The sequence below is a fragment of the Perca fluviatilis genome, chromosome 16 (assembly GCF_010015445.1).
Source record: "Perca fluviatilis chromosome 16, GENO_Pfluv_1.0, whole genome shotgun sequence".
Taxonomy (NCBI): Eukaryota; Metazoa; Chordata; class Actinopteri; order Perciformes; family Percidae; genus Perca; species Perca fluviatilis.
In genome coordinates this window covers 32385093-32399341 of record NC_053127.1, presented here as the reverse complement: position 1 = coordinate 32399341, position 14249 = coordinate 32385093, and the positions used below count along the sequence as shown (strand labels likewise).

General features: G+C 38.4%; 1 protein-coding gene across 5 annotated transcripts in view; it reads right to left on the bottom strand.

The window, feature by feature from the left end:
* Positions 1-5265: 5265 nt before the first annotated feature.
* Positions 5266-14249, bottom strand: part of igsf9bb (immunoglobulin superfamily, member 9Bb) — a 147149-nt gene continuing 138165 nt past the window's right edge. For all 5 annotated transcript variants that reach the window (XM_039777471.1, XM_039777466.1, XM_039777469.1 and 2 more), the window contains 2 exons: positions 13426-13553; positions 5266-10594 (listed from right to left, as the gene is read on the bottom strand). In XM_039777471.1, coding sequence (XP_039633405.1) covers positions 10380-10594; positions 13426-13553 — 343 coding nt within the window. In that variant the 3' untranslated portion in view covers positions 5266-10379. The remainder of the gene's footprint in view (positions 10595-13425; positions 13554-14249) is intronic.

The window sequence follows — 14249 nt, the reverse complement described above, 5'->3', positions numbered from 1 at the left end:
AGAGGCTCCAAAGAGGGTTAACTAGTTTTAAACAGCATCTTTATAAGACAATATTTCAACACTTTCTCCGGCCTTCAAACATATTAACAATACAGGTCCTGTATAAGCAACAACCTCCATCTAGTGGTGGCTTTTGGAGTAGCTCGATTGCAGAACGAGTCCTAATGACTTGGTAGAGATGTTCCGATACCGATAACAGTGTCGGAAAAGCCTCCGATACCGCCTACAATTCTGGTAATTACGATACCACGTAATTTAGCCACAAAGAAAATCTACTTGAAAATAGTTCATTTGTGTTCTTTTTTTCGTTATGACTGACTGTCAAACTGGATAAAAATGAACGCCACAGAACTTTCTTTTGTTTGTGTTTGTTCATGTTTCACAAAAAGTTTAACCTGAGCCAGACCGTACAACAAAGATAGAAATCAAATCACAACCATACAAGGATAGTACTTTTTTGTTAAAGGTCCCATGGCATGAAAATTTCACTTTATGAGGTTTTTTAACATTAATATGAGTTCCCCCAGCCTGTCTATGGTCCCCCAGTGGCTATAAATGGTGATAGGTGTAAACCGAGCCCTGGGTATCCTGCTCTGCCTTTGAGAAAATGAAAGCTCAGATGAGCCGTTTTGGAATCTGCTTGTTATGAGGTCATAAGGAGCAAGGTTACCTCCCCTTTCTCTGCTTTGCCCGCCCAAAGAATTTGGCCAACCCATGAGAAAGAGACATCATGGCTTTCAAACGAGAAAAGTGGCAGTTGGTCAAGGCCACACCCCCACCCTCCACCTTGCCACTCCCACTCTCAATAGCTTCAGACACAGAAATGGCACATCCTAAGGAAAGCTCATTGTGGGACTGGCTCTAGTGGCTGTAATTCTGCACCAAGGCTGAATTTCTGGAAAGAGACTTCAGATACAGTATTAGGGGACCACTAAGGCCTATATAAAAGCATCCAAAGAGCACCATGTCATGGGACCTTTAAAACATAATAAAATATATGACACACTGGTCAGATCAGTACTCGGGATCGGCCGATACGTCAGTTCAGGTGCCGGAATCGGTATCTGGAAGCAAAAAGTGGTATCGGGCCATCTCTACCAGAAGGTGAGTAAAAGTCCCTCCTGTCATCATGTTGCTTAAACTGTACAATAAAAGGGCACCTGCAGGCGGAGTTAGTATGTTAACCTGACCTGATAGAAAGACTTGGGAGGGATCTGAATGTCTAAGATGAATACCGTATCAAAAGTCATGGTGAGCATATCTGTTCACTCAGCACCGAACACAATGTGTGGATACTATTTGCAACCACCAATACGTGACATCGAAGCACTGTGAGACCAAAATGAAGAAGAACAAGTTTTCAAACTCAATCCCAAGATAAATCATGATGACACGTGTATTCAAATGAATGTCCTATTCAATTTCCTTGCTTTCAAATTTGCCACTCAAAATGTTAGTCCTATCTGATCTGTGTATTCCCTGAAACAACAACAGTCAAAGTGAACCATGTACACACATGAACCGAGCCAGATCAAATGTTGACCGACCAATGTTGGCCAAACAGCATCCTACAGTACAGTACAGGATTGTGGAGCTACATTTTGTCTGAAGCAAGGAAATATCTAACTTAAAAATAAAGCACCACAGATGTGTTTAAATAGCACCAGTGTCAGAATGTATATGACGTGTTTTTTTTTGGCAATGTACAGCACTGAATTGGATGTCACCAATGTCTGGGGTAACGTTTAGCAGCTGCTGCAATGCTCAAACTCCACTTCTGAGCAAAAGGCAACAGAACGTTCATATTACCTTGCACATGCTTCTGCCTATAACCTAAACAAACCAAAAAACCCATTTGGATCCCCTTATGTCAGTTCAAAGCATCATGAAGCACTGTGTCTGTTACATACATACTGTAAATATATACGACGTGAAACATTTCTATCTGCACAGTTTGTGAATTAGATGATTATACAGTTATATTTATGTGCTCTGCTGTGATACAGATTGCAAAGGAGCACCATAGTAAGGAAAAAAAGATTCTCACCATTCTTTCATGGCAAAAATATATTTTTGAAAAGATGAATGTGTGACTGCAGAAGCCAGCCTGGTAGAAGAAAAAAAAATCAAGAAGTAAATAAATAGCGAGGAGTTAATCACTGTCCCGGAAAGGACCAATGTTAAGTATGGTAAGATGATGGCCTACAGATAATTCAACAATTACATTTGCTATTCACACCAAATGGACGTGGCTATAATAACTAGTTTGCTGTATCCTTCTCTGAGAGTCTCTGGGTAATGGACAGTGAGATATACAGTACAGTAGTGACAGCCATTTTGGTGCACCATTCTCTTTTGTTTTGTACACAACTTAAAAACCTCAGACATATTTCTCTACTGTGTGTACGATTCTGCATTGCTACAGTATAGAGCAACAAATGGATATAAAAATAATAGAATATAGACTTATACATTCTTGAAAACAAGTGCTGTCCCCAAATATAGATACTCATATAACCATTTTGGTTCCATGACAATATATTTATATAGACTTTTTTTTTCTCTATATTTCTTGGATCTATAATATTAAACTCTTTAACTAATTTCTAGCATTTAGAAGATTTCCATCACTCACATATAGACATTGGTCTGTTACATCATGTTATAATGTGTCACTGAAGCAGACCCTACTCTACCCTACACTACTCGGTTCCCACTCACTCTTCTATATAGTTAATGTTCATCATATTTTCTTCTACAAAAAATATATATGACAAGGTAAGCTTATTTGAGATATTATTTACACAGTGTAACAAACTTTGTTTTCTAAATCTCAAATCTGTAATGCCTTTTTGTACACACACGCTTGGACAAAAGTTGATACGTTATATTTCAATACACGCTGCTGTATCGATACACTGGTGGGAAGTATCTGCAGTGTGTTGGACTTCTCTAAGACTGATTTTAGATGAGCTCGGCTTTGTGTCACATTTAGTTTAGATTAAGGTCTCTGCGTCAGTGCATCCTTCCTGCCAGTAAGATGATAGAATAGTCTTTTATTTAGTCATTTATTTACTATTTCACTGGCTTTTCAGCTTTTATTTCATTTGAAAGGCAGAGTCATGTTTTGCGACATATTACATTGCACTTTATCACTGTATCAATTTGCAGTTTTATAATATTGTGAGTTTGTCAGTTCCGGCCATGAGTCAAAATAGCAATATGTCCATTTATTTACAGATATTTCAGTGATATGATTAAACCCCATGTTACAACACACGTGTAAATTGCTCATTTGGGCTCTTTTTTAGTAAGGAAAATAATATGGCAGTTTTAGGTATCAGATCCAGTTAGTTCAGAGAGTTGCATTTCAAGAGCAACTAAATGTAGTAAATATGGTGGCAACAAAAACGTTGTACTTTTGCGGCATGTGTTAGCACCAGAGGTTCTCCACTCTTAGCGTATGGGATAAAAGTCTGCTCAACACGTCAACAATACGATGAGAAGTCTCTTTTAATGCATCTTAAAATATGTAAAGTCAGAGCAGAACGTCTGGTTCTCCTCCGCTCAAGAGTCAAGAGTGATACAGTACTGAGATTTTCTTTTAACGAGCTATTTCAGAGGCTTGTACAGTACTATCAACTGTGAATCATCACTGTAATCTCTAAATGTGTTGCACTAGTGGGGCTCATATGACAGCAGAGTTACCCTCATCATGGTACATAGTCTGTAATATCATTCTGAGCTCGGGTATTTCACAAGTTTACATCTATGTACTGCACTTAACACAAGTCAGACTGCAATTTGACAACTAAAGCATCTTTTTAAAGAAAAAATCCACACATCCAACAATTCGTCTGTGCTCTACTAATAATCTAGTAATCTACTAGAGCATCAAAATGGACTTGGTTCTTTTCACTCCATACTACAGTTTGTGAGGTAACATTCACCTAACATGTACTATAAAAAATATCAATTGATAGACATCACAGAAGTAGTAAAGAGCAAATCTATCTGCCCTAATGACCAAATCATCTAAAAATTCTCAATTCTGGGTGTTGCAGCGGCTTCAAATCCACGTATCTAACCGCATGGCATGTGCTTTTATTGCATGTCAACACTACTGTGGCCAAAACTGCCATAATGGTCAAATTTCAAACATTGGGACTGTGTCTGCCTGTACAGCAGGTGGTTTTATCATTTAAAGATCCTTACTGCTTTCCTTTAACTTCCAGGTAAGCATAGCTGTTTCATTGGGACTTAACATGTTGTCATGCTTTTGTTACACATAACAACCACAGCACATTTGCTCGGGTAGTGGCCATTCCCCATTTTAGTCAGTGCCATTCAAATGTTCATACCATGCAAATAATATCTTTCACTATACAATATGTACATGGACACACTTCTCTGTGGCATATTAAGAGGTATACAGTACTTCTTTGTTGAGGCAGATCTGACCTTGCCCTCAGCCTCTCCCAGCTCACACTGTTCTCACTTCACATAAGTCTCATTAAAGCCCTTGGTGATGACAAAACTGCACAGTCATAAAAAGCTACAATTTCCCACCACCGCTGCTTTAAAGAGCTGTCTTGTGACTTTGAATTTTCAGGGTTTTGTTGGTGTACTAAGTTTTCAGTGCATTCATTCACTCTACGTTCAGCCAAAATAAACTTAGCACAAAAAGTAAGGAAATTTGTGTTATTTCTCTGTGCTAACAATGCTTTTTGGCAATAAATCTTATACCGTTGGAAAGCCTGTTTAGTTCCCTTTCAAATGGCGCCCCATTTGTAAGGAACATGCATTTGTGGGATGAGCAGCAGCGCTGAGTATGTGGGTTGCGCCCATGAAAAATTTGCCAAACCTTCTCTGCCAATGCCAAACAGCTTATTCTGCCATTGTTTGGTGTTTGGTGGATTGGATGATTGAAGTTTGAAGAAACAAGACATATTGGCAATTTAACAATTTATTCATTTCACAAACAGGAGCCTCAGTAGCGTGTGGAAGAACCATACACAGCCACAACAGCCTGGCACCTCCTCCTCATGCTGGTCACACACTGCTGTGGGATGGCATCCCATTCTTCAACCAGCATTTGTCGCAAGTCAGCAAACGTGGTTGTGTTGGTCACTCTGGCACGAACAGCACACCCAAGCTGATCCCACAAGTGTTCAATGGGGTTGAGGTCAGGACTGCTGGCAGGCCATTCCATCCTCTCCACTCCCACATTCTGGAGGTAGTCTCTGATAAACCCCGCCCTGTGGGGGAGAGCGTTGTCATCTTGGAGGATAGAGTTCGGTCCCAGACTGTGGAGATATGGGATTGCCACTGGTTGCAGAATTTCATCGCTATATCTCTCTGCATTGAGATTGCCTCCAATGATGACAAGCCTCAAAACAAGTGTCAATAGCAACAGCAAAGCAAGCTGTTTGGCAGTGGCAGAGAAGATTTGGCAATTTTTTAATTTTTTTAATTTTGGCAACCCACATACTCAGCGCTGCTGCTCATCCCACAAATGCATGTTTCTTACAAATGGGGCCCCATTTGAAAGGGACCTAAACAGGCTTTCCAACGGTATACGATTTATTGCCAAAAAGCATTGTTACCACAGAGAAATAATCTACCAAACACAAATTTTCTTACTTTTTGTGCTAAGTTTATATGAAAGAAAACCATACCGCTGAGCCTTCCCTATGTACAGAGCAATGTGCAGTGCTTTAGTTCAGTTAGCTTAGCATTTTGGATGTGGTTTCCCCAAACGCAAAGGCTCAGTTTGTTTCTGCTGACTTAATCCACTCTGCTCACATCTACATAACTATTTCCATATTGAAATAAAAAAATGGGTATATATTTTTCATTTGTGTAACTGCATGCATATCATCGACCAATTTTGATAAAATATGCAATTTCTTATTTTTTAACATATTACAATATATATATACTAATTACAGCTACAAATTTCAATAGATCTGAATTTATTTGAGGTCTTTTTCCACATCTGCCAGTGTTTTGGTTTATTTTAAATATCGACTAATTACAACATGTTAGCTTGGCAGAGTGCATCAGTTATGAAATTCGCAGATATTTGCAATTAATTGTAAAGTTAATTCCTCAACAGAAACAATATAATATGTATGTATATTGGGAAAATATCATTGCTGTCGGGTGAAAACCTTGTATGTCCAAAACGGTTGTTTTTCAGGAAATGTAAAAAGGCTAACGTAAAAACATTTTATTATAATATATAAAATCAATATATAAATATTTGTAAAACCCCCGGGTGACCAATAGCATTGATTCATTCAAAAAAAAGACGAATATGGAGATACAATGTTTCTGCCCGACAGCGACGATATGTTGTTACAGTACAGAATGTACATTACAAGCTATCCCTATTGTTAATACACTTAGTTTGGTTTTAAATTTAAACTCTTCACAGAATGTTTTCGACTTTTTTAACACCTATCCTACTGATCTTACATGGATTCCATTCTAGAACGTCATCATTGGTAGAAAATAGTGCCTGCTTTGGAATAATTGGTTAGAAATGCTCTGCTGGTATTAGGGAATGTCAGATTCCCAAACTTTCCTAACAGCAATATCTTGCTCGTTTCTTAGCAATGTAAATATAGTCTTTCTAGTCCTGGTTGATAAATTAATTGTTAATTGATGTTAATCAAACCGTCCCTTAAGTGTGTTTACCTTGTCTTTTTTTCTATCATGCAGGCCTAGAAAGTACAATGCCAAAGTCTTTCAACAAAACCAACAGACTGACTTCATTCATTCAGTGAACTCCCTCCAGAGCTCGGCTAAGATGACCCACAGCAGCACAAACATCAGAAGGTCTGCAGTGAAACAGTCAATAAACCAAAATAACATTTTGAAAGGAAACTATGGCACTCTTCTTCTTACATCTGACAAATACATTTCTATAATTACATATTTGACTTGGAGAACATTAGAGTGCCTTAAAACATTAAATATCACTGTAGGTATGCCACAAAAAAGGCATTTATGGAAGAAGAGGTCATTGTTTCTCTTTCAGTGTGATTTTGAATCCAACCATCACTCCAACAAGTGCCTTCCAACCACCGATCTTTTAAACATAGGCTCATTAGAAAAGAATCATAAAATACAACAATACAGCAATTACACAGTTGTGAAAATGGAAGTGACATTTGTAATCATTTACATTACATTACTTTATGGTTCACTTAGCACATTGGACTGCAAGAAGAGCCTCTGTTTGACACCACTGCTCAAACACTTCCTGTATGATGGGATGCCCTCTCCGCTGATACATTTCAGCCATCCCATCAGTTAGTGCCTTAAAAAGCTCATGGTAATTCCTCTAGGCTCTGCACCGACACATTCACATTGGAGGCAGGAGCTCTCACTGACCACATGTTGCAGTTGGTTGGGGATTGGTAATGTTGAAGTTGGTTGGGGAATGGCCAATGACCAATGATCTGGGTGTTCTACGTGCATTCTCATGCCACTTCATTCTCACTGAAATGATTCATGCTGACTTTGTTATCTTTGGAAGTACAGATTGTGGTTTCACTTTAGTTACATATGCTAACATTAATACATTATTAATGTATAAATTGTATTTCAAAGTTATTTCCACAATAATTGCATTATGTTGACATAGGCGCAATACTTCACTGTTAGCTACCAGATGTTCCAACCTTGGATACATAATAATTCATAAAGGCACTAGCTTCTCTACTAAAACTGCTAATGCATCTGTATGATGCATGTATTAACTTTATTCCAGTATGATGGATATAGTCAAGTTATTAGTATTATTATTATTTTTGCTTGTCTATTTATGTATGATAATTTTCTTACAGGAGATGTAGTTATTATTCCCTGTTTTATGAAATAGATCACATCACTTCGTCTTCTTCACTCCTCCTGCACTTTAAATATTAAATATGAGAGGAGAGGTCGGTTGTTAGAGCGGATTGTTTTGTAAGCTTAACACTGCTAAGCACTAAGCATTCATTGTGGAAATATCTTAGTCAAGCAAACAAATTGAATCACTTAAAATGTGGTTGATTTTAGAAGACTATGTTGGAGTTGTCAGAATCTGCTAAAAATCACAATAACACAAATAAATAAATTTATAAAAACAACATGAGCAAAACCACTCCAAACACACTTCAGCAGAACAGCTTTCATTTCATATTAAGAGCCCAAGATATGTTACTGTAACATCTATGAATGAATACAACTTCTGAAGAAATTGAGCACCTTTTGAGCAAAACAGGAAAATCAAAAAAAAAAAAAAAAAAAACAGCAACAAAACTGTTACAGTACACACCCATCCTTTGTTGAACCTAAAATATGATTGAGCTGCAGCATGTGTAATGTGTGATATAGTTGAGTTTCAGATGTTATGGCACTTCCTTTACTTATCCAATAAAAAACTAATTTTAGCCCCTTAGTGTCTACATTTCCATGTCACTTAGACAGGCAAATGTAATATCAATCACTGGAATCTTTCAAAGTAAAACTGGGCCACATGTTAACAAAAGTGTAGCATACAACAAAAACTTTTGGCTCTCTGTGTGTTGCCTTCAATGCCACTTACTATTTCCTTCAGGGATGACTGTACTCTCAGCGTTTCCATTTGAAATGACAAGCACATAAAGAGACAAAATACAAAGAGGCAGGTAATTACACATGCACGCACACATAAAAAAAAAACATAAATATATAAATAAAAATTAGACGTGAGTCAGGCAACCGACCAGAAGCTTCATTAAGGCCAAACAAAGCCATTGTTTTTTATGCCCTCTAAAATCTATGAAGAAAATACTATAATATACTATGTCACAAAATCTTATCCTCCACTATGTATGGATGGTTACTTTTTTAATTGATTTTCTTTTTGGCATAACTATAGTTCTTAGGATTTGGAACTCTCTACACTACCTAAAGAAGAAAAACTGGAGGAGATGTAAAGAAGCAGACACAAATCTGAGGAAATGGACCCGATTTTGCTCCAGTGCAAACCGTTAACGAGATACGAGAAGCTAAAGACAGAGCAGTTAATTGGAGCGATTAAATGACTTCATATAGAATAACTGAAAGCAAGTGAATTAACACTTTTCATTGCGCCTGTTAATCTTGGTTATAAGAGTGTGAAATGCAAATGTTGAGTAAGCCCCTGTGCGATCCACTGCTGAATTACATCTATTCAATAAGTAATTGGATATAGTGAAAGTCAATAGAATTCCCTCAGTAGGCTGAGTAAAGTAGTTTAAGGTTGTGTTTCTGTTTGTCAGTCCTGATCGTTTCCGACAGAGCAGAAAAAATTAGTAGAATGTGACAGAATCATCATTCTGAGAGATAAATAAATTGAATTATGTACATCTACTGTAACAAACTAGAAGAAGTGCATATAAGAAAGGAAAAGTAAAGAGAAACTATAACGCGTCATTATGAGGAAAGGAAGTGGAACACAATGACATGAAAAAAGGCTAGTTTGTTCTGCTGGCTGATCCTGGTGGTTGTGTGGTCTCGTGTCCTGTGCTCTGAGGTATACTTGGTAGGAAGTGAGAACACCCATATTTGTGAGGCGAGTTTTTCGGCAGATTAGAGACGCTGCTGGCGGAGAGGATCCGGTAGAAGGTGCTGTAAACAGAGACCCGCAGTGCTTTTTTTGGGGGTGGGGGTGGGGGGGATTGGCTCAGCACAATAAACATGATCTTAGTCTGGAGAAGCCTTTTAAATTAAGTACGGTAACACTGGAGTGGGAAAACTACAGTATATTATTTTTTATTTTAAATGGGGAAAACCGGAGCTGGTAATCATGTACTGTATTGCCTCTTTTGTAATTCCTTTTTTTTGCACTGGAGTAAAACTTTGGAAAATTGTGGCAACTATCATTTTGATTTAAACTGCTAATAGTCTAAACACATTTTTAAAAGGAATACTTCTGGATTTAAGCATACACAGATCATCCCAATCAGTAGTAGTCAAAATAATCTAAACTGTTTTCAGAGGGAAAGCCTTGGAACCAGGATGCACTCTGTGATGCCATTCCAATCTACAAATGCTGCTAGTGTACATCGCTAACAGTAAGTTGGGACCAGCATTTCAGTCACAATCATTAATGTACTTTTTTTGTGTTCTTGATCTGATTGTTCGGGGTACATTTTCTGTCATCACAGATTGAACACAGCAGAATGCTTACTAGTGCGGATTGAACTGACCAACTGATCCAATCTGAACGCTGAAATTTGAATTTGAATGAAGAGCTATTCCCCTTTATATAGACAATAAATTGCAATCATCTTTGTTTTGTTTTTTACCATCTGGTATGTAGCTAGTGTTATTTTCTAATGATGGCATATGGTTGTGACCTTTCAGAGGAGGGTTGCATGGTCTAGGTCAATGTTGTCCATGCTGGCCAAAATAGCCTTCTGGTCCTCCCTGGGTGGGCGGCGGTACAGCAGAGCAGAAAAGCGAGTATATGGGTCATAGAGGATGGGCCGTTTCTTCTTCTTGCGGAGGTAGAGAGCTTCTTCGGGCTGGAGTACCTGAGAGGTGTAGGCCTGCTGGGTCTGAGAGGTGGTGACACCTGGAGGAGGGGAGATGGAAGGCAGGCCATAGCCACCATGTTTACAGGCAACGCTGCACAATTGTCCCACTCACATGACTGTAGCAGTCGCTTCCTGCCCCACCACTATCTCATTTTACCATGTTATGTGAAATCATTACAAAAAAATGCAAATTAAACAGTATGTGACTTGCCTGAGGTAATGCTATTACTTCTGGATGAGGCAGAATTGAGGGAGTTCAGTGTAAAATGTGTGTTGTATGTATGTACCTTTGTTCAGTGTCCAGTGTGTCCGTCAGCAGTTTTTTTTTTTCTAAAAAGAAAATATTCTTTTGGGAAACATACTCATTTGCTTTCTTTCAGAAAGTTAGATGAGAAAATACAACTCTCATGTTTGTAAACTAAATATAAAATGAATTTACAGCAAACGCATGCTTAGCAAAGCTTAACATGAAGCTGGAGTTTTTGCTGGTTGCCAGGCAACCTCATGGTGACGACAAGGCTCCAGGAAGTCACTGTCCCGGCCAAGAAATAGTTCCAGCACGCGACTCCCCGTAAAACCATGACTAGATGTTTTTAAATTCCTGTGTGTGTGTGTGTGTGTATGTATGGATTAAACAAACGAATGATAAAGTATGTGACAAGTTAACTAATAAAATGTACAGGTGCTTTCAGTCTTTACACTAAGCTAAGCTAAGCTAATTGCCTGCTGACTCTCGGCAAGGATGAAAATAAGTGTGTTTCCTAAAATGTCAAACTATTGCTTTAGTCAGAGATGTAACCAAAATATCAATACTGTACCTTGAACCATTTTTCTCAAAACGCACCAGAAAACAGGAAATGACATCTGCTGTTCTGGGGGAGGATTTGCATTGAATAGTAATGTTCACCTAGTGCTGTACGTACTGAAGTGCATTGAAGGGTGATGCGTTCACTTAGCTTAGAAAAAATGGAACCAACTACATAGTCAGTGGCTACAAATCTTTGAATAGACCTGGAACAAAAGGATTTCAATTAGCAAAGTGACTTGTAATTTACATCTCCAGTGTGTACCGAGGCTGCATGTTTTGTTTGCTTTTGTTTGGATGTCTCAGTGTAATATGTGTTTTACAGTAGCCGCAGCCAAGTTGGCGCACGCCATCGTGATGTCAAAATGACGTAGATCTTGCTGGCACGCTCGTATTTATAGCGCGCGAGCAGAGCACCACTCTTTTTTTTTTTTCAGCGGCGCGCGACAAAACGGAAACAGGAAGCATGAACGAGCTCCTTGGTAATGTGATGCCAGGACTCTCAGAGTGACTGCAAGTCTCTCTTGTAAACTTACTGGGTTAAGATGAGTTCTTTTATGGTGAATGAAAGGCTCGATCCCACCAAGTAGGTCATCCAATCAGATCGAAGCATTAACGTCAATGCTGCTGCCAGTTCTGCCCATTGACATATATAAAAGGTTCTGCCGTTGTTTACCTTTTTCTTCTTCTTCTAGTCCGTAGAAAGAGCAAAGTCGGTAGCATTTCCTCATTAGCGCCACCTCTGTTCAGGAGCAGACTGCAACTAGCGCGGGTATAAATAGTTACGGCGATTCCATGACATCACATTTAGTAGCGCCAGCTGGGCTGCGGCTACTGTATAACGCCCTTAAGTCCCAAACAAGCTTAACGGCAAGGCATTGGGTATGTGTTAGTTCATTTTAAAAATGTATAATTCTTAGCCTTACATCTCTGCAAACTGCAGCAACAACATGATTAAACACTCACTGCCACTTTCCCATATCAAAGTAAAGTCATGATAGACTTTGCTGCTTAGCATCTCAAAAGCTTAGTTTTGTGTTCTTATTTATTTATCATGAAACTATCTTGTGATAATTTAGGCAAAAGTGAAACATGATTAATAAATAAGAGCACACAGCACATTTTGAAGGACTAAAAGCAGCAACATTCTCATAATTTAAAATGTTGATGTGGTGGCTTGTGGTGGAGCTGAAACGTTGAAATCATAAAAAGTAATGCACACATTATTATAATGTATCAACCATACCAGGATATGACATATGCTCATTGACTTTAAAGGGCTACTCCACCAGTTTGACCCATGAAGTTCAGGTTACCGGTTACAAGGAGTGCTACTGATAGTACTACTATTAACTACTTTTACTACTGTAAAAGTGTCTTTTTTAAATGTCTTCTGTGGCTCTGGAGGGAGCACTTCAAGGTTTGAAAAAAAAAAAACCCTGATGATGGGCTTGATACTTAAAATCTTTAACAGAAAGTCTTGTTGAAGGTTGAGTTAACGAAATAAGCTGCTGAGTTATATGACAAATGTCGGACGTATAGGACTTGAACAATAGCCAGACTAGTTTGACTTTGATTTTGACCTCTCTCATTTCTTCTGTCTCTTGTGAGTCCCCCAATTTTATGGAATTGCAAAGCTAAGTACTCCTTTAAAGGGTGTTTTTAGAAATGTAAACACATTTTTACAATGCCATGCCAAATCAGTACTGACCGCATTGTGTTTAATTGAGTCAACAGTGGAGTTTTGATTCTCTTATTTCTACTGACCGACACAAAACTGATGCTTCACAAACCCATTTGGAATCACAGTATAAGCATCACATTACATTATAAATAGTATTACCAGTTTTAGTGTGGACTAACTGCTATGCCCTCCTTTGGCAAATGACTGTGAAATGTTATTCCCTTTTAACCTTTCAGCCAAGTGTGTTGTAACAAACAATATACGAATGCAGCAAAAAATAAAAAAAACATTTTACCTGTGGTCATCATGATCATGATCCTAGCTAATTTAAAAAATATCACTGCGTTAGAAGTGAAAACAGAGAGGAACAGGGATCATACCTGCTTTCTTTCTGGACTTGGAGTTATTGTTGTTCATCATCATCTTCTTGGCCTTTTTAATACGTTGGTATCTCAGTGCATCAATCCTCTCAGACCCCGAAAGGGCACTCGGCGCACCTCGGCGTTTTCTGGATAAAGAGCAGAGAGAGGGGAAAACGGGTAACTCTTGGCCAAACATAGTCAGTGGACTGTGTTTCTGCACTACGGAGTGCAACGGAACCAGAAACCCACACAATCTCAAAACCGCACTGCTCGTGCTAAGCAAGAGGTGCAGCACATTGCCAAAGGATCAATATGAGACACACCCAAAGAGCTGAAATCGGAAATCCAGCAAAAACTTTTTTAAAGGTTTTAAGTACAAAGTCATTAATTCTACTATTACCAAAACCTTGTACACCTTCTGGATTTACTAGTTATGTTTAGGTTAATGATGACTATGTTTCACAAAATACATTAATACATCCAGAAGGTACTGTAGATATTCAATTGTGCACATTGAAATTTCATTGCCCTTCAGGGTCATCTGAGATATTTTGCTCAAATTGATCCAAACAACCTTTATCCAAAGGAAAGCAAAGTATTACATGACCCCTGGAACCATCTATTGACCTCATGGTGCAGATTAGAACAGCGAGTAACGTCTTTGAGAAGAACATTTTAAAAGACTTGCACTGTTGGTTTCAGAGGGAAATAGAAGAGAATACTATTTTGAACAACATGTAAGCAAGACTTTTCAATTGATATGTGTGCAGATTGTATACTTCTTTTATAAATGAATCTATCCCACTCTGAAAATAACAGATGCAAATGTTTCCTTGGTGTTG